Source organism: Drosophila sulfurigaster, chromosome 2R (genome assembly GCF_023558435.1).
Source record: "Drosophila sulfurigaster albostrigata strain 15112-1811.04 chromosome 2R, ASM2355843v2, whole genome shotgun sequence".
NCBI lineage: Eukaryota > Metazoa > Arthropoda > Insecta > Diptera > Drosophilidae > Drosophila > Drosophila sulfurigaster.
Genome location: NC_084882.1, coordinates 24,025,416 through 24,050,665, shown reverse-complemented (window position 1 = coordinate 24,050,665; position 25,250 = coordinate 24,025,416). Strand labels below are relative to the sequence as shown.

The following is a 25,250-nucleotide window of genomic DNA, read 5'->3' as shown; positions in this document are numbered from 1 at the left end:
ATTCGGATGATCAATATGTTTTAAATATGAAATCTCGTTCATAATTTCTTTTTCATTTGCTTTAGGGCTTCGAATTATTTTCAGCGCAACTCTTATATTACCATGAATTTTAGAGTGCCATCGCCCTTTGTAGACATCACCAAAGGAACCAGAATCAATCTGCAAATTTGTATATAGCACTTAAGTAATTTGATTTTTTTCTCTTCATTAACTTTTACCAAAGCGTCCCTATATATATATTCATTATTGAAAATATACGTTATAGGTCCAATGAGCTCCATAATTTATTAAATTAGTCTGTCTTAGGCCGATTTCTCGATGTCAAGTAAACGCTTTACGAAAAGCTAAATTGAACTGTTGGCTGTTGCCTGAAATAGTTTGAACTTTATATTTAATTTCTTTATTATACAACGTGAATGCAAAACTTAAAAAATGTAAAATTTAACACGAGAGAGAAACGGAACCGAAAATATACTTGCAGTGTGAGTGCCTTCTGCCCGTCGTCTAAAATTTTCACTACCACAAATCGATCATGTGATTTTTACCTCGTGATTAGTGTGACTAAGGCTGATGTCAGAGTGCGAGCGAGAAGCGATGCGATAATATTGGGCGAGAACGAGCGATAAACCACTGCAACCCTTTTCATATGCAATCGCTCGAAAGATGTCAGAGTGAGAGCGAAGCGAGTTGCGAGTTCAAGCGAGAAAGCGAGAGCAAAGCGAGAGAGCAGTTTGCAACCTGCTTTATCGCTTCAACTCTCTCAGAGCGTACGATTGTTTTCTTGCATTCTTTGATTTAATTACCGTTTATTTTCAAACCTTACAAAATAACAATGTAACTCGCTTCTCGCAAAGCTCTCACTCTGACATCTTCTCGCTTTGCTCATCGCTTCTCGCATCGCTTCGCTTCGCTTCTCGCGCGCACTCTGACATCAGCCTTAGAACAGTGGTCGCTTTGGTAGCGTCGTCAATGTCAACACAAATTTGGAAAAGTGTAGATTTTGTTGTTTATTAATTATTTCCCAATATGCGCTGCTTTTAATACGATCATAAGAGAGTAAAACATATTGCGCTGATAATAAATTTATTTCTCAATATTTTAACAGAAATGAATCATTTAATAAATGGAAAAATATATATTTATTATATGTATATAAATAAATAATATACAAAATGAGTATGCACACTTCCTAATTATATTTTATTATTACCCAGTAAATAAATAACTATTCTCAATAACTTTTGCAGTTCTAGATTTCTTCAGTAATTATTTAATACTCTAATTAATTCGAAAAATAATTTAAATTCAAATTCCTAATCACATATGTATAGCCGATTAGCGGACAATTTTTGTGATAAAATATGTCTATTTATGTGCATTTAATAAATAATTCTTCACTTTGCGTAGATTATACGTAATACTCAAAATTGTACGTTCTCTCTATAATATTTTCGCTACTCCGAAATGTGTACATATGTACATACATTTGTAATTATTAGCGAGTCTTCTCTTTGTTTGAAATAAAAAATTAAACGATTATGCTAATAACATCTGTACATAGTTGCAAAATTAATGTTTTTTATTACTAACTTCAAATCAAGAATAAATTGAAAAAGCCATGAGTAACTTTTAGTTACGGAATTATTCGACCTTATGCATTTGAAGTTCTTTCGAGTTTACAATTATTTTACTATTAAATATAAAATTTTACTAAATTTAATCTTAAATCGAATAAAACTAAAGATTTGAATTTTAAATCATCTTCAGAATACATATTCTGTTCTTTGTTTAGCATTTCACTAGGGAGGAAATTATATTCTGTGAGTACAGGGTACGCGTGATGCTATGTTGATATACTTCCCTTTATAACGACGTTTCCACGACATCTAAAAATAGACAAGCTTGGTTGCCCTTTTCGTTTGAAATTAAGCGAGACTCTGGGCATCCAGTTTAACATAGTCAAATAGTATTATAGCTCTGTGACAGATAGTAGTATAAGTAGAGTACAAACAAAGACAAAACACTGGCATCCAGGCGGTACGGTCTTCCTATTGTTGTTCTTGTTTTTTTGTTTGTATTCAGTATGTAATATAGATATGTATTTGTGTGCACGCCTTGCGACGACTACTGCGATTGCACACACACACACACATACCCATACACAGATAAGTACATAGTACAAATACATTTGTCCGAGTGTTAAAGACTCAAAATCTTGACTGTTGTCACTTGCTCTGTTCTTCTCGTTGGGTGAGGAGTGACTTCGGATTGTGTTCTCCGTGTGGACCTAAACTCAGGCCGCTTGCAGTGAATTTGGGAGCACACCACAGTCATCATCGCAATAAGCAATTCATTCTTTGGAGTAATGACTTGCAGCCGTTATGTCTGAAGCATCAACATCTGGACGATCACACTCGGAAGACCTTTCTAGGTATCTAATCTCACATATTTGGCGCGTTAACGCTGAACCTTCATTAAAAGATCGTTGTATTCACAGCAACAACTGTCGTCTGCAAGAGGTGCTGAAAACGTGTGCCAACATTCAGTCACTGGAATCGCTTTATCCGTGTCCGCAACCCGATAACGACTTTAACGACGTGTACTTCACTACGCCGACTGTGGAGGATAAGATGATCTCACCCAATCCATATTCACTGAGTGGATTCATATCCAACAGCAGCTGTGCGACCAGCGAAGATGCCTTCACCGATATTGTGCTGGAGGATGACAATCGAATCTCGTTGGCCTATGAAAATCTCTGCACAATCCCAAGACGATTGGCGGACAAGTTTGCAGCACAGACCAAGTTCCTTGACTTGAGCCACAACAATTTTCAGAACCTCAAGTTTCTTTCTTTCTTTGAGGATCTGCATACGCTCATCCTGGATCGCAATGGTAGTTTAGATGTGAACACACTTCCCTACCTGCCCAACCTCAAAATATTGTGGTAAGTTATCATCGAAGTGGTGTCTGAATTGGTTTTCAATAAACTTCAACTGTAGGATAAACAATTGTGATATTTGCAACATCACCGATTGGATACATCGCATAGAGCGACGCTGTCCGGCACTGGATCAGCTTTCCTGCATGGGCAATCCGGGTATTCAAACCGTATTCAAAAATCACGGACCCGCCTCAGCTGAAACCTATGCCCGCGACTACATACTCCAAGTGCTGCCCAATCTCAAGTATCTGAACGGTGTACCGCGTTATGGTTACGGCGAGCAAGATCACACGATGGAAAATGGACGTCGAACTGCCGCCTCATCCTCATGTGCATCCATGGCTGGACACGGACAAGAGTCCACGAGCACCTCGGAGAAGCCACACAGAGGCAGCAAAGGTGCATCGCCCACGCTCAGCTTTAAGGAATTCTTTCGAGTGAAGCCGGCAAAGAAGTTACACACTCGCAATGGCAATGGTTCGTCCACCAACTAAAGATTCGAGCGTATCACAAACTCAAGAACTTTCCATTGAGTTGAAACACACCACATAACACAAAGATTGTTGCATTGGGCTGCTGATGTTTTATTTTTAGTCCAAGCAACGATGAGGCCTTATCACTTCAGGCCTTTGCGATGCCCTAGCTGTTGTCCAGTCCATTGCACTCGAATACACCTACAGAGAGACTCTTATATGTTCATTGTAAATATGTACAATCTGTATGTGTGCCTGTGTGTGTATGCGAACAAAACAATGATGATTACAAATTCAATTCAATGTGGACTGCGAGAAGATTCCACTAACCCCATTTACAACAATAATACACAATAGTAAACAGTACGGTATCTATTAAAGCTTAAAACATAAGTAACATATGACAGTAAGCAAACACCTGGAGTTTTCTTGACTATCTATATTATACTCCTTAAATTTGCCTATAAGTAAAATTGATTTAAGTTCTTATACGCTAACTATTCAAAATACCCAATCAATTGTGTTTTAAATCCAAAAATCGAACTTGTTTGTTTTATTTCAAATATTAGCTATAAATCTCGCACAAAGTTTGTTTGTTCAATTCTGGTTGATATAATCAACACATGTGCCAGATCTATAATTAATTTTGCCATTTTTAAACAGCTTATATTTGACCAGAAATATGCGAAATGCTACGTCAAATGCCAAAGATTAAAGATTAAACACAATATGAAATAAATTTCAATTAAGCAAAAATCCACAAAAAGTAATTAATAATCGGTATATTGAATTCAGCTCTTTATTAATGCTAATACACAAAATTGGCCAATTGTTTGATACATCATTTATAAGATCGGGTGCAAAGTGCATTAAATGAGTGGTATACATTGTATTTACGATTTTAGCTAGACTTATTAATGCACTCTTGCTTTGTAAGATTGATCGAGGCTGGGGACAAACACCATAACAAAACTATAAGATGAATATAATATACACGAATTTGGCTGATCAGCTCACTTTGCATTCGTGTTCTTGAAACATATAGTAAGACTATTTGTAGATGGTATTTTAAGCATATTTGGAATTGTTTACGTTTTGTCGGGTATTGCACCTATGCTAACAACATCATCGTTAGTTATGGGTCAATTCGACTTGATCTCCAAACCACCGAAAGCAGAATCCAGCGATGCTATCAATTTCTCATTGTTCTTGATCGTTGTGTGGTTGGCAGTATGAATCGAAGCCTGCTCCAAGGCCCATTGAGCGAGCTTCTGAGACTCCTTGCGCTTCGAACTCACTGCCTTGGAGTTGGCCAAATAACTGCAGCACAAAAAGAGACCATAGAGTGCACGTAAATTGTGTGGATTGAGTTTGATGGCCTGCGAGTAATAAGTGCGAGCGATTTCAATGTTTTCCAAGCCACCCTGCAAAAGCAACGGAAATGATTTAAATTACTTGTAATTGACTGAATGTAAATGCCAGTTTACCATAGTGTAACGGATCTCGGCCAGACGTTGATGTATCAGATGGCTGTGGGGATTGTGTAGCAGTACTTCCTCCATGCAGAACGCTGCCTTGCCATATTCACCCTCGCCCATGTACAAGTTGCACAGTTCCTGCCACGCCTCCTGGTCTGACATGAATCTGGATAGGATTTTTTAAAATTAGTACAAATTTCAACCAGCATAATGAAGGTGCGATGGCATTACTTTTTCAAATAGGCATTTAGTTCTTTGATGGCATCCAAGCGCAATCCTCGCGCCTTCATTATAGCAATCTTTCGTTTGCGCGGCGCTGCATTTGTCTCATCCTTCTCAATGATGGCATCCAGCACTTCGATGGCTGAATCGTACTGTTCGAGTGCCTCCAATCGCATTGCCTTGAACTTCATCACACGCAGGCTTCCGGGAAACTCTTCGTTCAGTTGCTTTGTGCACTTTGTGGCAATGTCGAAGCGTGCAGTGTCCAAAGCAGCCACAATGACTTGCTCTAGTATCAAATGCCGTTCATTGCCGGTCTTTTGGACTTTGTCCTCCAGTACTGCCACCCACAACTGAACCACCTCATCGCTATGTCGCCCAGACTCCTCGCGCCATTTCCTGAACTGATCCCGCACATCTGGAAAACAAATTAAATGTAAATCTCATCATTAAACTCTATTGGTTAACTAGCTGCATATGTGTGCATGTGTGTCTGTGTAAGTACACATCAGTTTGCCGCAACTAAGTGGGGCATTTATTATTTTTCAATTAAAACAACTGTTCAATGGAAGTGTCAATGCTCAATATTGATATTTACCTGACCAACTCATTTCTTCGTAGTTTAACGACATTCTTATTTAAAGTATTTAAAAAAAAAAATATGAATTTGCAATTTGAAGTCTTATTTTCCTTCACACACACACTAGTAAACTGAATGAACTGTCAGAGAGCAATAGCTGTTTAGCTGCCCTGGGAAACAGCTGTTGTGCAGTACAACCCTGGTTCTGTGCGTGCTTTTAATCATTTTTAGCATAAAGTTGAAAAATATCTGTTAAGCAAAATGCTGCAGTAAATTAAATTTTTTTAAGAAAACCAATAAAAAAATAAATAAATTTTTCCCTCATTATGCAATTTTAATAATTAAAAAAAAAGACTATATTAACAGACTTTTTAAAATTACGCGCCATTTTAAAAAACTTCTGTTGTTTGTATGTTATCTCTAAACAAGTGAAACCAGCTGTGGTTGCTAGGGGTTTCTTTATTTTGGTATGTTTATTCAAATGCAGTTAAATAAACGTGTTTTATAAATAAAAAAAAAACAGTTTAAGGAAGACTGAATTCATGTGCAATGGATAATTTCTTCAAAAATAAATGTTTATGTGCCTACAAAAAAAATAATTTACCATAAAAAATCGGTGCTATAAATAAATCGATAACGTTATCGATATTTATGAATATCGCATACTTGATGAATGAATGCCTACGCTTTCGACGCCAACAGAGATTACGCTGACTGGGGCGGTTGTCGCTCTGAAAGCATCGTTGGTAGTTTATTATCAAAACCAACGGGCTCGAAAGTGGATGCTACGCTTGGGATTATTAGAAAGAAGCTATTTCTTGTATAGAAGACGCCAATTGGTTAAGACTTTCCAACACGGAGCAGAAACACAACGAAGAGCACAACGTAAACAAACATGCCTCAACAGGAGCAGGGCTCACAACAAACATTCCTCGGCTTTGACTTGAGCACGCAAAAGGTAACGAAACTACTGCGAGTAAATATGCATATAATTATTAATTAAACTAGAAGTAGTTATAGTGATTTGCCATGAGCGCCTCCAGTTCCGCTTTAGTTGCTTACGCGGCACATATCTATGCAGATGAGCCGTTCTCATTGAAAAGTTCGCAATGTTATTGGAAAAGGTTAAATGCGAAATTCTAATCTCAAAGGCAACACTTTGCTTATCAATTTCGGGCCATAGCCTCGAACCTAATTATTTTCATGTATTTGTTCATTTATATGTATGTGTTTACTCATCGCACTACAATTAAATTTTAGCCAAGTCGTGCCATTACTTTATAGCCAGTTTGTTTGATCGGTTTTATTCGACACCCACTTGTAGCTGTAGCAAACTCAAGAATCATAAACACATGTCAATAATGAAGTACACACATCTGCAAATCTTCGTGTATGTATGTGTATCCGTATTTGTGTGTGTATAGAGTAAGCCATGACGTAAACATTGACTCTCAATCGCCCTTTAGGCGGTTGTCCGTTTCACTGTGGTTGCTGATGTTTGATCGTTACTTTTAAGGTGTGTCTGTCTCTTAAAGGACTGTCGCACTGACAACGTCCCATGACACGCCCAAGGACATTTTTGCCCGTTAGTCAAATTAAAATGACATTTTCTGCAAATTCTCCTGGCAATTAAATTAACTCACCTTTTGACTTCTGAATACTTCTCCCCTTTATTTCTCCAATTTCGTGAGCATTAAAAGAGTCAGTCAATTAACTTTTATGATTTTCATTGCTTCAGTTGTCCTAAGATTCAAAATGTTCTCATAACAAAAGCTTGAAGCTAGCTTTGCCTTTGACTTTACCTTTTAAGTCTGGGAAAACTTCAGCTCTTAGTTTCCTCAATTTCGTTGGGAAATATAAATTTTATATAATATAAATTTTAAACAAGCAATTATCATTAAGTTGATTGACACTAAAGTATGTTTGACATGGCTTAATTTTTTTAAATTTATAAATTTGTCGAAATTAGTGTTTGTTTTCAAAATTTCGATTTAAATTCATAATGATACCTTTTAGTCGACAACTACTTAATAAAGTGCTTTTCAAAGCCAACTTAACTACAGAACGGCAATATTGTATGTGCAATAGTAAGTTTGTGCCAGAAACTAACGTAGAACAGAACTATTTAGGCTTTGACTTGAGCACTCAAAAGGTAAGGCCAGCGAGGTTATCTCAAAGAATGAAATATTCTATTCCCCATATAATCGACAATCGTTTCAGCTTAAAGCTATTCTGTTGGGCTCGGATCTAAGTGTGGTTGCCTCTGCAGAAGTAAAGTTCGACAGTGATTTGCCCGAGTTTCGTACCACAGGAGGCGCCAATGCAGGTCCCAATAAATTTGAGTAAGTTTTCCACATAATTGTACACTCATTGTATCCTAATTTCTGAATGCTCTTCAGGTTCTTTGTGCAGCCCGTCATGTGGGTCAAGGCAATGGACATCGTCTTGGATCGTTTGGTAATGCAGGAAGTTGATTTGGGCACAGTGGTTGCCATATCTGGCTCTGCACAACAACACGGTTCTGTTTACTGGTCAAAACACGGCATTGCGGCTCTACAAAATCTCGATTCCAATAAGTTTCTGCATGCACAAGTTGATGATTCGGCTTTTGTGGTGAATCGCACTCCCATCTGGATGGATGCATCCACATCGAAGCAGTGTTTGGAAATGGAAACGGCCATTGGTGGCATGTCAAAAATGGTTGAGCTGACAGGCTCGAAATGCTATGAACGCTTCACGGGACCACAAATACGAAAGATCTATCAACAACGCACGCATGCTTATGAGGATGCCAAACGAATCTCTTTGGTTAGCAGTTTCTTAGCTTCGCTTTTTCTGGGCAAAGTGGCGCCCATCGATTATGCCGATGGATCGGGCATGAATCTGCTGGATATACGCAAAAAGACCTGGTCCAAGGCTTGCCTCAATGCCTGTGCTCCTGACCTAGAGGACCGCCTGTGCGAACCAGTCAGTGGCTTCACAATTCTTGGCAAGGTGTCCGACTATTTTGTGCAACGTTTTTGCTTCTCTGAAAACTGTCAAGTTGTCGCCTGCACTGGAGATAATCCATCGGCGCTGGCCGGCATGATTGTCGATCAGAATTGGCTCAGTGTCTCCCTCGGCACCAGCGACACTCTAATGATGAGTCTACTAGAGCCACCAAATTTGGAGCAGGGCCATGTGCTGTGTCATCCAACCGAAATACAGCAATACATGGGTCTGTTATGGTAGGTGTTAAATAATCCTATTAATTATGGCAATAACTGATAAATTTGGCATTTAGTTTTAGAAATGGTTCTTTGGTGCGCGAAGCGATGAACAAATCGGAGACTAACGGCAATTGGGAAAAGTTTAATGAGTTGCTGGAGTCGACACCTCGTGGCAATTTTGGCAACATGGCTATTCACTTTGATGAAATGGAAATTATACCGAAGGCAAAAGGAACGCTGCGCTGGAACAAAGACATTGACATCAATTCTGCAGATGCCAAAAAGGGTGTACTCAAGTAAGTGCATATATGTAAATAATCAAAATTTAATGTTTACTAGTTTTGTGCATATTTAAATTTTATAGATTCAGCTCGCCTCAAATCGAAATACGTGCGCTAATTGAGGGACAGATGCTGCATCATCGCGCCATTGCCGAGGATATGGGCTTTCTTTTTGGCAGCGAATCCAAAATTCTTGCCACAGGCGGTGCGTCGGTCAACAAATCTATTCTGCAAGTCATTGCTGACGTGTTCAATGCACCCGTTTATCAACAGGTAAATTGTTTAGTTTTTCTGTGTCTCGCTATAATTACTAAATGTGTATTTCTTATAGACTGAGAGTGAGGCTGCACTCGTGGGAGCTGCTTATCGCGCTGCGTATGCCTGCTATATTAATGCTAATGACACGAAAGATATTAAAAGCTATCGCGACTATATTCTAAGTCTTACGCCAAACCTCCTAAAACTTGTCTGCGAACCAAACAAGGACAGTGAGTCCATATATGTGCCTATGCTGCAGCGATATCGGGACATGGCTTCAATCTTAGAGAGCCAATAATATCGTAACAACCCTCCGTAATATTTAAACGAAAATTTCGCATTCCACACTACTACTAACTAGTATCGACTATCATGCGATTCCAGACACCACAAACACATACATTCCACACTCATATATTTTTATACACTGATTATTAATGTATAACTCTGAAAGTGCAATTAACAAACAAAAAAATTATGCTGTGATTGACAATTTTTTTATTACGATTGCAAAAGCATTCACAAAAAAATAAACATTTACAAATGAAATGCTAACGTTATGTTACTGATACTACTTTTACTTCTTGCGACCACCACGCTCCTTGACTTGGAGATGCACGGTTGTGCCGCTGAGCAGATTATAGAATGCCATGGTATTGTTGTCTTTGAAGAACATGCCCTGAAAACAGAAATTAAGGATTTGCATTAAAGCGTTTAAGGCATTAACGAAATGATTTACCTCGTAGAATATCTTTTGCTTGGCGGGTGGCATGCCCGTTTCGTCCTGTAGCTTTGCCTTGAGGTTGGCAATGGGATCAGTTAGCGCCAACGTGACGGCAATCATTTGACCATTCAGCTTCCATTCCGATTTGTCCGTGTTCGGCACTTGCACTTGAATAGTTACAGGACTCTGTAAATAGTTGAAAGCGTTATTTAGAGCACTTTCTATTATTCTATTAATATAGCTGACCTTGTGCAAGGAAATGAATTCTGCCTCAGGTATGAGATTATCTTCGGAACGTATCTTCTTAGTGGGCGGCTCATCCTCCATGGGCATAATCTCAACTGGCGGCGCCGGTGAAATCTGTGGTGGACCACCACCAGATGGCATATTCATGTAGCCACCAGGACCTCCACCATATGGAGTAGCTAAATGAATAACAAAATCAATATTATTGCAATGAAATAATTAAAGAATGCTCTACTTACGCATCATGGGAGGTCGCTGCATCATCATCACCGGATTGCCAGCAGGTGGCATGTTGTGTGGCGGCGGCTGCTGCTGATGCTGTTGATGTTGATGCATCGATGATGGCGGTGGATGCGACTGATGATGATGATGGGGTGGCGGATGATGGTGACCGCCACCTCCACCACCTTGGTGATGCTGTGGCTGGCTGTGCGGATGATTGCTATGCTGATTCTTCGAAGAGGATGGCTGCGGTGGTGCCGATAGCGTTGCCTTGCTACCCACTGGCTTGGGTCCAATTTTCTCTTTCTCCTCGTCGTGAAGCAGACCCTTGACCTTGTGTATTTGATGGATTTGATCTTCGAGCGTAATATTGGCACGAGCCGCACGCGTTGCTGCCTCCACACTGGACGTATGACCATCCCAGGTGACACGATCATCCTTTTTGGTCTCCTCCTCACCCAGTTTCTTGCCAATAACAGTTTCCTCATCGCCCACACCAAAGATATCCGTACGTCGCTCGGCCAACTGCTTCAAACTTGCCTCGATAGCAGTGCCAGCAGCAAATACATTGTCTTGATTGATTTTTTCAACCGTGTGCTTGTCCCGCTGCTCCACCCAGCGTGGATCGAGCAAACCAATGCGCATATGCTCTGATACCTTGGAAGCTGGAATCTTCTCGCCTGTAATGGGCGATATAAGATATTCGTCGGTAGCCACGGGCGCTGGCTTGGGCTGTGTTGCCTTGGGATCGTATTTCTTGACCACGACTTTGTCATGCGTTGGCGGCAACATGGGCGCCACAGATGGCTGCATCTTTGTGGTTGGTGTATCCTCATCACTGGATGCTTCGTCCATATCTTGTACCTGTGTGTTGTCACGCTTGGCATTTGCCGGTTGTCCATAAGCGGTGGCATTCTTCATCTGGATGCCCACACGATTCTCCATTTGTGACAACTTGACGCCACCGTCCAAGTGGCTGGCCAATGGCGAGTCATCTTCATCGTCGGATTCAATTTGCATTTCAATGTCACCTTCCTCCTCCAATAGACGCTCCTCCATGAGCACACGAGCGCCAACTTCATCAGGATTGGTTGGTGGCGGAAAGTTCCCGCTCTCAAATGGTTGATAATCCACCGTTTCCACAACGACAAAGTCATGCCAATCAATCTGTGCATAGGCAACACGTTCACGTTCAATTTTCTCCTCTTCCCGGCGGCGTTGGGCCTCCTGATGCCGTTGCCAATTGGCGCGGTATTTGACCTGCTCAAGCACTTTAACCTGGCTGGCACGGCCCGGAGAGCTTTCGAAACGTAGCTTGGTTAGCAAATCCTTTGGCGGTATCAGCACTTTGGTGTACTGTTCCAGCAGCTTAGTAAAGTATTGAAACAGCGAATGCTGCGGCCGCAAAAAATCAAATTGGAAATTCCTTTGTTCGCGACTCATCAAATTGGTAAGAAACTGTCGGCCATTTCGGGCCACAAATTGAGCGGTTAACTTTACAATATCCCTGCAAAAACCAAAATCGAAATAACTATTATAATACAGCTAAGATTTTCACTTACAAATCCATAGCTGCAATTGAGGGCGGATCGGCAATGAATTCAAACTCCGCTGGAGGTTCTTTGGGCACAAACTGCTGCTCGACCACCTGCTTTAATATCTCCTGCTGCCGCTGCTGGGCTGCACTGCTCACAGCCAGTTGCTTAAGACCCGCGACTGCCGTTAAGCCAGCATCTATGTGGAATACAAAGTTAATCAACTGTAGTTGAATTTGTTAATGCTTCACAAGGATTAAATACTTGCCATTGCCTTCCCGAAACTCATTGACCTTATGTCTATAGTATGCGTGATAGGGATCACCTCCATTTAAAAAGTTAAACTTTGGGTTTCCTAATTCGTTTTGCCGGATGCGAGCTTCAAACTCGGGTCCATTACGGGCCACAAAACTAGCGGTTTTGTCGACAATATCTAGTTAGTTATAAATTTGAGTAATATGGCAAACCTTACACTATGTGGAAATATATATAATGATTTTTTTCTTTTAAAAAAGGATACTTCTAACTTCCGGGGGCGGGTAAATAATGCCCACGATTGGACCAGACATTGGTTTGGACTGCTCATTGTTGAATTGCTCGTTGGAGACATCTGCATCTAGTGAGGGCATTGCTATTGGGAATTTCTTTACGATTATATTCAACTTTTAACACGTATTAATTGTATTTTATTAATATTAAAAGTTGCTGTACACACCAAAAACACGATAATTGGGCAAAACGCAGACACAGTGTGACCGCTCTGCTACATTTGCAAAACACCCCGTTTTAGTACTTTTCTGCACAGTCTCTTAACATTAGCATTACCATTAACATTAGTCAATAACAGAAAATTTGAAAATAGTGTTAAAGGATCTGTAAATGTTGAGTTTCCCATTAGAATAAACTTATGAATTAATATTATAAATAACAACGACCTTAAGGTCTTAAGCTACCTGTGTTTATTGTTGTACAAAAATATTCCAAGTTTTCAATAAAATTAAATAATTAAAATAATTTCCAAGAAAGCTCATCTTGCTCTTAAAATTATATAAAGTTTCATGAAATAAATGTCATAAGTCCAAAATACAAAAACCAGTACCTTTTTCAATTAAAATATAAATTTTTATTTAACATATAAACCCAATTTTATAGTCCAGAATAAAGCCTTTTTAGCTTGATTTAATTTACAGGTATGCGTCAATATTGCCTTTTATATGAAATGTTTCAAAAGAGTCGTACTTGTTTGTAAAAATTTGTATTTTTGGAATCAGTGATGTCAGCCTAACTTTCGAACAGAATATATTTTGAATCCCACCTATGGAGTATCCCTGTTCTGCTTACAAAGAACAGCTTGTGATGCTAATTTGGCTCAAATATGTATATATGTATGTACGTTTGCCTTTGTCCAAGCACATAATACACACACGTATGTATGTACATATGAATGTAGATGACGAACTGTTTATATACAAACGCTTATGGACATAAATACTTTTATACTCCCACAACAAAGAAAAACATCATGTGCGTATTAAGCCCAGATTCCCTTTTTCCGCTTTGACATTTGAATACTCTTTAAAATATATGTTGTATTACACAAGAAATATATGTTGTATTACAATACAAATTAATAATAGTGTGACAAAATAAGTAATATTAATTGTAATTATCATATGAAGATTTATTTTTCAGAATTTAAGCTGATTATAATTTTTTCCCAACTTTTGGGATTTTTTCAAGACTAAAGCGCAAGTTCAAAAGATGATTCTGTTTTCCATAGAACACTATCACTATCATGCAAATATTAAAATAATAATATATGTATGTAGGCATATTGTAAGAGTATTTTAAAGTCTCACAATTCGAACAATCGCTCTCCAGCGCTCTTTGGAGAACAAGCGCCTCTGTCTGGCTTTAAGAGCGCTCATGCCTCTGATAATAGCAGAGCCGAAGCTCAGCCGTGCATTTTGATGAGATTTACATAGAATTCAGTTGAATTTGAACCGCCCGATCGGAGGCATCGAGCGGCTTTGGCTTACGATAACAAGATTTAACAACAACAACAAAGTACCAGTCAATCTCTTATCAATTGTGAACGGTCATAGAATTGACACCGAGTGCCTATACAACATTTATGTTTGTGCTAATAGATTGACTATTGATTTAGAATATTCTTTGTGAATCACATCAAACACTCATAATGTGGCAAAGTGTTTACCTTTTGCTGACCGCTATCGTAATAGTGTCGTCAGCACCCGATCGCAATAATTCGCTAAAGTTCGACATTTCGCAATGTAAGTAGTATTATTTTTGTTTGTTAAATGATTTGTTGTGATGCAATTAGATAATGTAAGCTTGTTATTATTGGGTAACTATGCAAATTGTGAACTCTATGCACTTATTGATTAAACGTGCAGTTTAAATTTGGTTAATTTGCTTAATAAAGTTTTCCACTGCAAAATATAAGCGAATGTACATATTAACTATTCGTGCTCATCAGAGAATTAAGAATAATCTTCCTCAAACTACGGGTGAGCAAATTTTATTAGGTTAATTCAAGTGTTGACAGCTATTCATTAGCGGAATATTCCCAAACTATGCAGTTGCATATGAGTAAATAGAAGAAGAATCACTTGTGATGTGTAAACGACAAAATTCTTTAAGATTGATTAATGATCTGACCCTGCACTCACCTCTCTTCTTTCTTAGAAAATACTAACAATTTTCTAGACGATCTCAAATAAAATACCTAAGTTTGCAATCTAAAGATTCCTCTTCCTATTATAGCACATATAACAGTTACCAATGATGTCAAATCAAGCCTGGATGACATTACACCTGCTCAATGGAAGGGCTTTGTGACATCTGGAGTCGATTCAATTAATAGACAAAAAAAGGTAATTCTAAAACATTGCAATCTAAATGTTTATTTATTATGATTGTTTACTAATCATCTGTGGTGCGCTTTAGGCTGGAAGATAATCTTTTAAGCTCTGCCATTACGGTGCAGAATGGCAGCTTGTCACATGCTCAATTACTCGACACGCTGCCCAATGAAAAGTCCAAGCTGGACAGTGATATTGCGCTGAAAATGCTCAAGGCAAGTCTCTACATCTACAACAGCAAGTGTGATCCCGAGGCTATCAGTGGCGATCAATGTCGCACCTATTTGGGAGTCGAAGTCGCTGCCAGAGGGCAGCAGTCTAAGGTCGGAGTGCGAGAGGTTGTTGAACACCCAACGTGATGGACATCACGCTTTCAGGCGCCTGTTGCCGCAGGACTATAAGGATGGTTTCCATCAGGCAAGTGTTTAAGATCGTTTTATATTGTAAACAATTAATAAATGAAACCATTTTAAAGCTGTACAATGAGCGTGATCAGCCCAACGCTTGGGACATTAGCATGGCGCTCTACGATCGTGAAAATGAGGCCGCCGAGAAGACGCGCTCAAGAAGCCGCAGCGATGACAGTCGCAACTTGAACTTGGTGTTGGTGCAGTTTGCGCAGTTCGTTGAGCACGATCTCAGCAAAACAGTTTCGCAGTCGATGAGTAAGTGAAGTTTATAAAAGATTTAAAATTCCATAACTAATAGATTCTTATCAATTAACAGGCAGTGGCTCGCCTATTGAGTGCTGCAATCGCGATCAGCACAATTTGCAGCCACGCTTCCATCATCCATTCTGTGCTCCAATCACTTCACAGGATAAATACGGTTTCCATAACTGCTTGAACTATGTGCGCAGCGCACTTGCTGTGGGCGAAAGCTGCAACTTTGGCGGTGCTGAGCAGGTAAATTAGTTCAAAAAAGAGATCAGAATTATAATCTTAAAACTTTCTCTTCAGCTCAATCAAGCCACTGGGGTCCTAGATCTCTCTCAACTCTATGGCTTCACCGATGCTGCTCAAAGCAAAATGCGTACGCTGTCAAAGGGCACTTTAAAGTCCAGTTCCAATGGCAATCTGCTGCCTCGCACCTCGGACAACGATGAGCACACCTTCTGTGCTTGGGGCGACAATGCAAATGCCACCAATTGTTTTGTTGCCGGCGACTCTCGAGTCAATAGCAATCCTCTCTCCATTCTTGTCTACACCATCTTTTTGCGCAATCACAATCGCATTGCCGCTGAGCTTTTGTCGCGCCACAAGAATTGGAACGATGAACAATTGTTCCAGGCTGCGAAGACCATCAATGTGGATATCTATCGTCGTGTGATCATGAATGAATGGCTGCCCGAGGTGCTGGGTGCCAACACTGCAACTCAGGTGCTAAACACTCCAGCAGCAACAGCGGGGCAACCTTTGCCTGAGGTCTCGAATGAATTTGGAGTTGCCGCCATTCGTTTCTACTTCTCAATGCTGCCCAATGTTCTGCACAATTTGGCCAATACTAATGATGTTGCCTCAAATAAGTGAGTAAAGTCAATACATTGTTAAAATCAAAACTAATCACTTGTTTTCTAAAGTAATGTCCTGCCACTGACCAATCTGTTTGAGCTGAAGAATGAAATTTACACACCGCAAATTCAGTACACACCTCAGAAGCTGAACGAGATCCTACAGAGTTTACTCCATGAGCGTGCCATGAAGATGGATGCTTCCTATGTTGGTGCCGTAAGTAGCAGAAAGGCCTTCACCTTAGCCATTTAAATGTCAACTCTTTCGCTTTTATTGATTCGTGACAGATTGTGTGGCATGAACGCACGAAGCCAACTCATGCCGATGTCTTGGCATTTGACATACAAAGAGGACGCGACCATGGACTTCAGCCATACTACAAATACTTGGAGGCTTGCAGCAATACGAAGAAGGTTACTGGTTGGGCCGACTTTGAGCCCTATATCCCCAGGGAGGTAAGTAAAGGGAATAATCATAAATTTCACTACAGATTGAACTTATATATCTCTGCATTACAGATCTTGGATAAGCTGAAGAACCTCTACAGAGAATGCAAGGATGTGGATCTTATAATTGGAGGCATTTCCGAACGCATCATCAATGGCACTGTGGGACCCACCTTTAGCTGCATTTTATGTAAGATTGGGTGCAATTTATAAAATCTTATCGCTAATTAAATACTATAAAATGTTGTTTAGCCGAGCAATTCTCCAAAATCCATCAGCGTCATCAGCAGCGAGAGACGTCAACCCACAGCACTTTATTGGACGCCTATAGAAGCATGAACGGAAGCAAGCTTTTATGTCTGAACTCGAATGTGCGCGCTGTGCCCGAGAATATATTCAGATTGCAGTCGAACAGGTGAGTGGCAAGGTGGTTGAGGTGTTTGGAACGTGCCTGCTGCACAATTATTATGAATTTGATTGGAAACTCCTGTGCTCACATGTCCAACGCCGTTTGGTTGGTTGATATCTCAAAAGAAATGTCGGCGCACTGAGTCACAATGCAGTATGAAAGTTTGATTTAATTTTGATATAAACTTATGGTTCCATGTGATAAGCAAGTTCAGTAATAACAACAAAAAAACTAATTATACATTGAACTTATACAACAATGATTGATTTGCCATTTTCATTTGCAGCAATCGACTGGTAGATTGTAACAATGTGGCATAATTCGGCAATGGAAGATTGTGGACAGTGCAACTTGGAGCGTAACGAAAAAACCCCCAATTAATGGCAAGACGAATTTATAGTAGACGATGTTCCTAATCTCCATTTACTCAGCCACCTGTGGAATGCAGGTTGCACATCCAATGAAAGAAAAAGTGAACAAACTTCAACCTTAAGTAACATTTACTATACTATATAAGCAAATATTTGTATCTATACTTGCGAATCCAAATACAGAGTTGCAAATATATATAAAGTGTATATAAATCCATTAAGTACAACTTGCTTGTCAGTTTGTTTATTTGGTTTGGGCGTCTTTTTTAATGACCCCGTTTAAATGCTGCGTATTTAAGTGTAGGCGTTTAAGGCCATCGAACTTAGCACGCTGATGACCCACTTTGTGAGAAGCAGAGCAACAAATGCAATATAAATTATTTAGCATCGAATCTTTAGAAAAATGTAATCCAACATAAAGCGGATGACGAAGTAAAGTTTACAGCTTTACCTAATAAAGAACTACATGAACATGAAACATGAAGTGTATTCATTTGCTTCATCTAACATATTCTTTTCAGCTGTCATGTTGATCAGGAAGTTGTCATGTTTTCACAGACGTGCTGCGAATCAATTATTTTCTTTCCAGGTGCAGTGTCACTTTAATACTCATAATCATAAACAGAAACAAGTTTCACTTGCAACAGTTTTTACAACAAATCCATACAAGTCTAAAACATTTGTAATCCCTTTTATGTTTGTAAATCTTTTTTTCTATTCATTAAAAATAAACTAAACTAAAGAAAATTGGATAATTATCTACTCGTTTTGCAAAGAATAACAAAGCGTAATAGTTGATTGACGGATTGCAAATTAAGATTGATTTCTTTGTCTAAATTAAGATTGTTTATAAATTATATGTGCATGATAGCCACAAATTATATGTGTGTATGACAACCCGTTTAAAAATTAGATGTGAATGATAGTTAATTTATAATAATAGCTATAACATTACTGAGGCTGGTTTTGCAGACCAATTTCCGACAGATAATTTGACATACTTATTTATACGCCGTTTTTGATGAATTAAAAGAAAATTGTTTATGTTCAGTTTTAAGTAGATATGTTTTTTTTTTTAAAGTGACATATTTTTATTTACTTTTATTAATTTAATATCCAAATTGAGCTCCGGATGCGTCGCTTTCAGCGGTTGGAATGCTTTACGAGTGCGTTTTAAGAATGTGGTAATAAAATGTGGCACAAGTTCATTCTTTAATACTTATTACACAGATGTTTGTGTACTTTTGATAACAGTATACGAAAAAAAGGAAGCAGTTCAAACAGAAACAGAAATAATACTCGAAATGAAAACAAACGCAAAACGTAGATAAAACAACAAAAAAACGAAACCTTTTGCGTACGAAGCTCCCGCCGATAAGATTCAAAGCGAAACAATTTCGAGCAATCAATTAATAGTCGGTTGTTGTTGGAGAACCAAGCTGATAGCTGATAGCTGATATCTGATACCGCTCCGCTGAAGCCCATTGCCATTGGCAGTTAGTTCAAATCTGATTCGCGGCGGGTCGAGAGTGGAAGTTTTCGCTAGAGCAAGCAGCCTAGAGCAGTGGGTGAATATCTCGTCTAAGGTAACAACAGCAGCAGATTGCTCATCATTTTCGTGTGTTTGTGTATTTTAGAATTAGCCACCATAAGCCTTTCGTTTGATATAAGAAATAAATCAAGATCAGTGAAAAGATAGCACCGCGACTATATAAGGAGTATATATCACATACTATAATATTATCGCTCGCATATGTATTCTAGTGATAATGGCTATGATAACTGATTATGATGTCATGCTATCAATAAGAATCTATGAACAAGAAAACGCAAGCAAAAGCCAAAAAAATAAAAAAAACACCAACTCAACTCGTCCGCAATCACGGACTAAAAATATGCTGATTGACCTTTAATTGGAGTTTATGTAACAGCGCTTTAAAAGTGATTGCTTCATTTGCAAAGAATTTCCTACCAACAACTGCTGTGTGTGGCATTGACAGTGTAGTGTAAGGTGCAAAACCAAAGGCAGGCGCTATATTTGGGCTTTATCTAATCAGCGCCACTCTTACACTCGCACACACACACACAGACACACACGCACACACAATTCTAATTGCACAGGTGTATTGAGTAAACTTTACGCTTCCGTTGTGTACATAATGAAGAGAATATATATTTATCGATATACTATATAGTATTTACTTAGTAATACATCACCATCTTCATTCACATTTCTAAGCTGACAATACATATTCGCGCAAACACTCAGTCCAAACACACTCTAAATATAGTCGTTAGTTGCACTGCAATTATAAACGCGTTAACATGGTCAAGCCAGGCAACAGGACTATCAAATACTTTCGACCCGTTTTGGTTACGCGTAGGTGAATATTTTTCAAAATGCCATTTGACTTCTATGGATATCTAGGATCGTGATCGCAAATGGAGCTATAATTAATTAACAATTATGTCGAATACTCTATTGGATATTGAGAGTTTTTCATTTTTTTGGAAGTAGCAAGAAATACATAGAATTCTTGGAGTACTATCTAAGTGATTAACAATAGTTTGATTTCCGATTAAAAATATACACGTGTAATGATCAACAAAGTTTTTAGTGCACTAAGTGATTTCCAATCGCTTTAATTTCAGTTTAAAAATTGATAATTGTAAAGATGATTTAACGAACTATTTTAAATATTCGGAATATGTACAATATTTGATTTTAATTATAATATAACTTCAGTGAGAACTAGATGAGAAAACGACACTTGGAATTCTATGAATATACTATATAATTTAACAAAAATAATCCATGACAATTATCATAAAACAGAAAAGAATAATTTACTAGAATTTTCAAAGTGTAACAGTGTTTAATGAACTTTGAAAATTCTTCAATTCGGTTTTGTGTGAATATCGTTTTTCAGCCAAATATCAGATTATTTGAATGTCATACTTAATTTCCAATTGTTTGCATACACACTCACATACAAAACAGAGATACTCGAATACTTTATCTATAAACTTTGTTCAATTCTTACAGTAGTATGCTACGAAACGGGTATGAGAATGGAGCTCACTCCAGTGATAATGATGATAATAAGCCAACATATGCGTTGGATCACCTGGCCACGTTCAAATTGAAAAATGAGGTCGAATCGAAACAGCCAAAGGAAAAAATGAAATTGCTCATCGAGCTTGATAAGACGAGGGGCATTTGGCCACATAAGATGTATATGTGCTTCAATGGCCAATGGCTTGTCATGCTTGATAAGGATATGAAGGAAATTGAAAACTTTCCGGGCAGCTTGATAACAGAGCCAACGGCTTTTATCAGCGATGATCCACTGGAGACCTACAACAATATCTTGATATTCACGGTGCCGGGCATCTCTCTAGGCAACACAGAAATGCACATCTTTCAAGTTAGTCAATCTTGTATACTAAATTCAAATAGATAGATAATTTGCATACTTCCTTAGGTTACGGATGTGAATGCAGTGCATTTGGTTGAAGATTTGCGACAACTGGCCAGTGGCACTCCAGTGACTGTGGATCGCAATAAGACGCCCATTAAGCTGCCAAAGCCCGAGCGTCCTGGCAATCAACAGGCCAAGGATCAATTTGGCATTGCGGCAGCTGTGGCCGGGATCGCTGCCGAGAAGAATGCTCAGGATCGTGAGCAAACCGATAAAGATGTGCAGGTGATAAATCACTGCTTGTAAGTATGCATCCCGTAAATAGTTTGACAACTCACTAATGTCTACATTTTAGCGAGGATATTGAACGCTTTATTGCTCGTCTGCACTATGCTTCCGAGGCTTTGCTGGAGCTGCAGTCCCGCAAGAATGAACACAATCCCCATGGCGAGGGTTTGCTGGTGCTGCGCTCACGTCCGCCCATTGAGAGCGAATTCGCTGACATTCTGTCCAAAATCAAGTTGGCACTCAACTTTTCGGTGAAACTGCAGAATCACTTCAGCAAGGGCATTAATCCCGTGCACAATGTGTTCGTCTCGCTGCAGTCGATTGTCAATGTCTGCAATGATATCTACGATGGCGCCCATTTGCCCGAGAGCATTGTGCATCCGTTGCTGCGCAGAGAAACAGTTACATTTCTGAATGGCACACTCGACTCCAATGAGAAGGACCTCTGGTTGAGCTTGGGTCCGAATTGGACTGTGCCCAAGGATCAGTTTCAAGATCAAAAGGAATCCTACCATCCCATATTCTACGACGAATGGTCGCCCGATTGGTGTGTCGATGAGCCGGTGCCTTATTTAGCTCCCGCCATCAAGAAGCCACAAACTCCGTTGGCCAGCCCAGTACCCCTGAGTCCGGGCACTAATCGCACTTGGCTGGGTCGCTTGCAGACCCGCAATGTGGATATTGCCGAGGTGGCCTACAACAAGCAGGCGACAAATGATAAGGAACTGAATGTGACAAAGGGCGAATACTTAGAGGTAAGCTGACATCATCGATCGAGTGTCTGATTTATGGCCTTAGCATATCGACAATTTGACTTGAGCACAGATAATTGATGACTCCCGCAACTGGTGGAAGGCTCGCAATTCCGTTGGCAACGTTGGCTATGTGCCACACACTGTGCTCATACCCTACAACTTTGATCCCGCCAGCAATCGCAAGGCACGCGACACGGACTCATTGGCTTCGGAGAATGGCGATGCTAATGGTGAAGCCAACAATCCACTCTATCGCAACACAATGGCCATGTATGTGCCGCCAGCAGAACGAGAGTCCCAACAGCCGGTGGGTGCGAACAAGATGATGCCACGATCCTACTCCATGCCTGCCTCCGTGCCGGTGCCACCGCCAATGCCGCCAAGCGAGAGCGGAACCCCAACTGAAACGCCCAGTGGCACACTCAAACGCAACATGGCCAATGTTGGTGCCATGGCAGGTGAGTTACGGTTAACTACAAATTCTAAAAGATGATATTAAATCTATAACAACACTTTTATTCATTAGCTATGCGTGCCCGCAACGATTGCGATGCCGATGATGTGACATATTTGATGCAGGATGGTGTCAACGATGAGCTGCGCGTCATGCTGCAGCAGAGGCAGCATCGCAAGGATCTGGAGATCCTCAAGACGCCTGAGATATACATTAATCAAAACTCGAAGCCCAAAGAGGTGGAGGAATGGCTGCGTGGCAAGGGCTTCTCCGATACCATTATCAAGCGTCTGCACACGCTCAGCGGAGAGGAGATGTTTGCTTTGTCGCCACACACCATCGAGAGCTATTTTGGCCAGCGCGAGAGTCGTCGGCTCATTTCACAGATTGTGCTGCAGAAGAACTTCTGTGAGGTATTATATTGTATTACACACAGTTGTGATAACGAATATTATATGTATGTACGTATGTGTTATCTTAAATCTTTTGCAGTACAAAACCATTCGTTCGTCGGAGCTGTCGGCGAAGTTGGCTCGTGCCAGGCAAAAGGCCGATCAATCAAATGGCGATCCCAACGAGGTCTTCTAAGAGATACTATTTCAATGCTCCCTGTATTCGTTTTGGTTTAAGCATTGCTTTGAATATTAACAGCACATGTAAATCATGTAAAGCAACACAATTTTTTAAGTTTTTGGCATTTACCTATTTATATTGCTTCCTTCATTTAACTCTTAAACATATTTGTATATGTGTAAATAAACATTTAAAAAAAAAAAAGACAAAAACAAACTGTGAATTTATTTGCTACTTCTAATCTAAAGACTAGACCATACTTTTAATGCTGCTTTCAAAATGAGGTATTCGCTAGTCGTGCATTCTTCAAGAGTTCCATAATACAGGCTTTAACTATGCTACAGTTACGACCTAATGTGTTCCATGACAAAAAACATTAGAATTCCAAATACGATGGCATTGTTTTGGTACAATGTAATCTGTTTTCGAATTACTTGTTTTTTTTTTCGTTTTGCTTTATCTTATGTGCACAAGTTGCTGCTGTTAAGGCAACTGAGAAAATCAAATAATTTATTAAGTTAACGCACAAAAAAAAAATACTTGTCATGTGAAAAACTTGTTACGTGTCGATTAAAATGCTATGAACTATTTTCTTTTGGTAATTTACAGCGGACCAGTTAAGAGAGATTTTCGATTAACGTCAATTGCGTTAAACAAAAAATTGCTAAATTCTCTAAACATGCTGTTGGCGAAATGTGTATTCTATGTTTGGCAAAAGATGAGTTAAATAGTTAGCTAAATACTGAGTTTAAATAAATTAAGTATGCAGTCAATTGAAACAGGGTTTATTACAATGCATTTAGCTGCCATTAAGCTTGCCATTTAGTAATAATGTGTTAAAATTTTATTACGAATGCGAAATGGGCGTAATATTAACACCCCAAAGTCATGTTTTAATGAAGACTTCAACTGGCAACGAGGTGTAGTCATATCATTAAGTAAATATATGTAGCTTGAGCTAATTATAGTAAGCAAATTTCGCAGACAACATTAATTTCATGTCTAAGAACAACTACAGTTTTTAAGTAATAATAAAAGTAAACATATAATTGGGGGTAAAGGAAAAATGAGTATTAAGCACAACCGAGCGGAACGAATAGTTTTTTTTTTTGGTTGATGAGGATAAGCTAATGTCTTTCTTTGAGGAAGCTTTGATACATACATAAGTACATATGTAGAGTAGCTTGTTGTTTTTAGAAATGATCAAAGTTAATTGAAATTGCAATTAAGTGCACACAACACTGTGGTTCCAAATGAATTCTAATGATGCAAATGGTCGAAACTTGAAAACATTTCGCGGACATTCAAGGCTAGATCACAAAACTTTTCAAAAAGCATGTGACAAGACAGTTTCAAGTCGAGTCTGCCTTTCTGTACGAACGTGCATAGAATTCTTCAGAGTGGATAGTTAGTGGTCATTATTTGATATTTTTATGTGTTACACACACACACAATCTGATTAATAGTGATCCAAACAAGCACACGCATAACTCGTATATTATGTATGCTCATACATATGTATGTATACAGATTTACTTTGTATGTCCAACTCTTTAATTAATGAAAACGAAAACAACAATTACTCAGTACAACATATAGACACAACAACGTCACGCAGGGGCAGCTACAGACAGACATATACATACATAGATAGATATGTTGTAAGATTTTCGAAAGAAAAGCTTTCTAGGTCACAGATGTCGCATTACAAAAGCTGCACTCAACAATAGGTCATCTGAGGTCGCCGCATGTGTCGTCTATAAGCTTACTTTAATGTTAAGCAGATAGCAAAGCCATTTGGCATAGTTTTACTTTTTTTACGGGTCCTAGCCAAAAATGACAATCGACCAACATATCGAGCAACTGCAGCACTGTGTGTGAGCATAAAAAGCAGCGACTAAGCGTATTCAATAGCTCCAGTTAACTACTTATGTGTATCCCCCCGCTCAGATGTTGCATCGCCA

At 39.2% G+C, this 25,250-nt stretch overlaps 6 protein-coding genes across 11 annotated transcripts; 4 read left to right on the top strand and 2 right to left on the bottom strand.

The window, feature by feature from the left end:
* The first annotated feature begins 2,216 nt into the window (after window positions 1-2,216).
* On the top strand, window positions 2,217-3,960 carry LOC133836592 (leucine-rich melanocyte differentiation-associated protein-like). 2 transcript variants are annotated; one of them, XM_062267173.1, is made up of 3 exons: window positions 2,217-2,431; window positions 2,482-2,947; window positions 3,003-3,960. In XM_062267173.1, exons 2-3 carry the CDS (start codon window positions 2,631-2,633, stop codon window positions 3,436-3,438), a joined length of 753 nt encoding a protein of 250 aa, XP_062123157.1. In that variant the 5' UTR covers window positions 2,217-2,431; window positions 2,482-2,630; the 3' UTR covers window positions 3,439-3,960. The 2 variants fall into 2 exon arrangements, with proteins under 2 accessions (XP_062123157.1, XP_062123156.1); XM_062267172.1 differs by having other exon boundaries at window positions 2,218-2,431; window positions 2,498-2,947.
* Window positions 3,547-5,877, bottom strand: LOC133836593 (ER membrane protein complex subunit 2). The gene is made up of 4 exons (XM_062267174.1): window positions 5,716-5,877; window positions 5,127-5,535; window positions 4,905-5,061; window positions 3,547-4,841 (listed from the first exon to the last, which is right to left on the bottom strand). Exons 1-4 carry the CDS (start codon window positions 5,747-5,749, stop codon window positions 4,560-4,562), a joined length of 882 nt encoding a protein of 293 aa, XP_062123158.1. The 5' UTR covers window positions 5,750-5,877; the 3' UTR covers window positions 3,547-4,559.
* Window positions 5,878-6,382: 505 nt separating this feature from the next.
* On the top strand, window positions 6,383-10,005 carry LOC133836182 (xylulose kinase). Of its 2 annotated transcripts, none has more exons than XM_062266516.1 (6): window positions 6,383-6,655; window positions 7,918-8,039; window positions 8,097-8,924; window positions 8,981-9,202; window positions 9,271-9,460; window positions 9,519-10,005. In XM_062266516.1, exons 1-6 carry the CDS (start codon window positions 6,593-6,595, stop codon window positions 9,741-9,743), a joined length of 1,650 nt encoding a protein of 549 aa, XP_062122500.1. In that variant the 5' UTR covers window positions 6,383-6,592; the 3' UTR covers window positions 9,744-10,005. The 2 variants fall into 2 exon arrangements, with proteins under 2 accessions (XP_062122500.1, XP_062122499.1); XM_062266515.1 differs by lacking the exon at window positions 6,383-6,655 and adding an exon at window positions 7,682-7,849.
* On the bottom strand, window positions 9,921-12,851 carry LOC133836181 (splicing factor 3A subunit 1). Its single transcript, XM_062266514.1, has 7 exons — window positions 12,693-12,851; window positions 12,441-12,605; window positions 12,200-12,371; window positions 10,655-12,144; window positions 10,416-10,594; window positions 10,185-10,355; window positions 9,921-10,124 (listed from the first exon to the last, which is right to left on the bottom strand). Exons 1-7 carry the CDS (start codon window positions 12,799-12,801, stop codon window positions 10,023-10,025), a joined length of 2,388 nt encoding a protein of 795 aa, XP_062122498.1. The 5' UTR covers window positions 12,802-12,851; the 3' UTR covers window positions 9,921-10,022.
* A 1,313-nt stretch (window positions 12,852-14,164) lies between these two features.
* Window positions 14,165-18,028, top strand: LOC133836462 (peroxidasin homolog pxn-2). Its single transcript, XM_062266967.1, is given in 11 exon segments — window positions 14,165-14,466; window positions 14,960-15,067; window positions 15,142-15,344; window positions 15,346-15,480; window positions 15,554-15,722; window positions 15,784-15,962; window positions 16,017-16,784; window positions 16,856-17,023; window positions 17,087-17,204; window positions 17,267-17,429; window positions 17,710-18,028. Coding segments are annotated over 11 exon segments (2,139 nt in total). The 5' UTR covers window positions 14,165-14,372; the 3' UTR covers window positions 17,744-18,028.
* A 1,190-nt stretch (window positions 18,029-19,218) lies between these two features.
* On the top strand, window positions 19,219-23,495 carry LOC133836461 (epidermal growth factor receptor kinase substrate 8-like protein 2). Of its 4 annotated transcripts, none has more exons than XM_062266966.1 (7): window positions 19,219-19,380; window positions 20,844-21,222; window positions 21,280-21,518; window positions 21,572-22,259; window positions 22,330-22,717; window positions 22,786-23,126; window positions 23,206-23,495. In XM_062266966.1, exons 2-7 carry the CDS (start codon window positions 20,845-20,847, stop codon window positions 23,299-23,301), a joined length of 2,130 nt encoding a protein of 709 aa, XP_062122950.1. In that variant the 5' UTR covers window positions 19,219-19,380; window position 20,844; the 3' UTR covers window positions 23,302-23,495. The 4 variants fall into 4 exon arrangements, with proteins under 4 accessions (XP_062122950.1, XP_062122949.1, XP_062122947.1 ...); XM_062266965.1 differs by having other exon boundaries at window positions 19,224-19,380; window positions 20,841-21,222; window positions 23,206-23,494; XM_062266963.1 differs by lacking the exon at window positions 19,219-19,380 and adding an exon at window positions 20,073-20,178 and having other exon boundaries at window positions 20,841-21,222.
* The last annotated feature ends 1,755 nt before the right edge of the window (window positions 23,496-25,250 follow it).

Bases quoted from the DNA above. Each gene is read 5' to 3' on its own strand.
- LOC133836592 (XM_062267172.1), top strand. From the start codon at position 2,382: ATGTCTGAAGCATCAACATCTGGACGATCACACTCGGAAGACCTTTCT. The intron at 2,432-2,497 runs GTATCTAATCTC...TTGTATTCACAG, and splicing joins CACTCGGAAGACCTTTCTAG to CAACAACTGTCGTCTGCAAG. The intron at 2,948-3,002 runs GTAAGTTATCAT...CTTCAACTGTAG, and splicing joins CCCAACCTCAAAATATTGTG to GATAAACAATTGTGATATTT.
- LOC133836593 (XM_062267174.1), bottom strand. From the start codon at position 5,749: ATGTCGTTAAACTACGAAGAAATGAGTTGGTCAG. The intron at 5,536-5,715 runs GTAAATATCAAT...TTTGTTTTCCAG, and splicing joins CGAAGAAATGAGTTGGTCAG to ATGTGCGGGATCAGTTCAGG. The intron at 4,842-4,904 runs GTAAACTGGCAT...TTGCTTTTGCAG, and splicing joins CCGAGATCCGTTACACTATG to GGTGGCTTGGAAAACATTGA.
- LOC133836182 (XM_062266515.1), top strand. From the start codon at position 7,700: ATGATACCTTTTAGTCGACAACTACTTAATAAAGTGCTTTTCAAAGCC. The intron at 8,925-8,980 runs GTAGGTGTTAAA...TTTGGCATTTAG, and splicing joins CAATACATGGGTCTGTTATG to TTTTAGAAATGGTTCTTTGG. The intron at 9,461-9,518 runs GTAAATTGTTTA...TATTTCTTATAG, and splicing joins ATGCACCCGTTTATCAACAG to ACTGAGAGTGAGGCTGCACT.
- LOC133836181 (XM_062266514.1), bottom strand. From the start codon at position 12,801: ATGCCCTCACTAGATGCAGATGTCTCCAACGAGCAATTCAACAATGAG. The intron at 12,372-12,440 runs GCAAGTATTTAA...TATTCCACATAG, and splicing joins TGAGTTTCGGGAAGGCAATG to ATGCTGGCTTAACGGCAGTC. The intron at 10,356-10,415 runs GTCAGCTATATT...AACTATTTACAG, and splicing joins AATTCATTTCCTTGCACAAG to AGTCCTGTAACTATTCAAGT.
- LOC133836461 (XM_062266963.1), top strand. From the start codon at position 20,120: ATGGTCAAGCCAGGCAACAGGACTATCAAATACTTTCGACCCGTTTTG. The intron at 22,260-22,329 runs GTAAGCTGACAT...ACTTGAGCACAG, and splicing joins CAAAGGGCGAATACTTAGAG to ATAATTGATGACTCCCGCAA. The intron at 22,718-22,785 runs GTGAGTTACGGT...TTTATTCATTAG, and splicing joins CAATGTTGGTGCCATGGCAG to CTATGCGTGCCCGCAACGAT.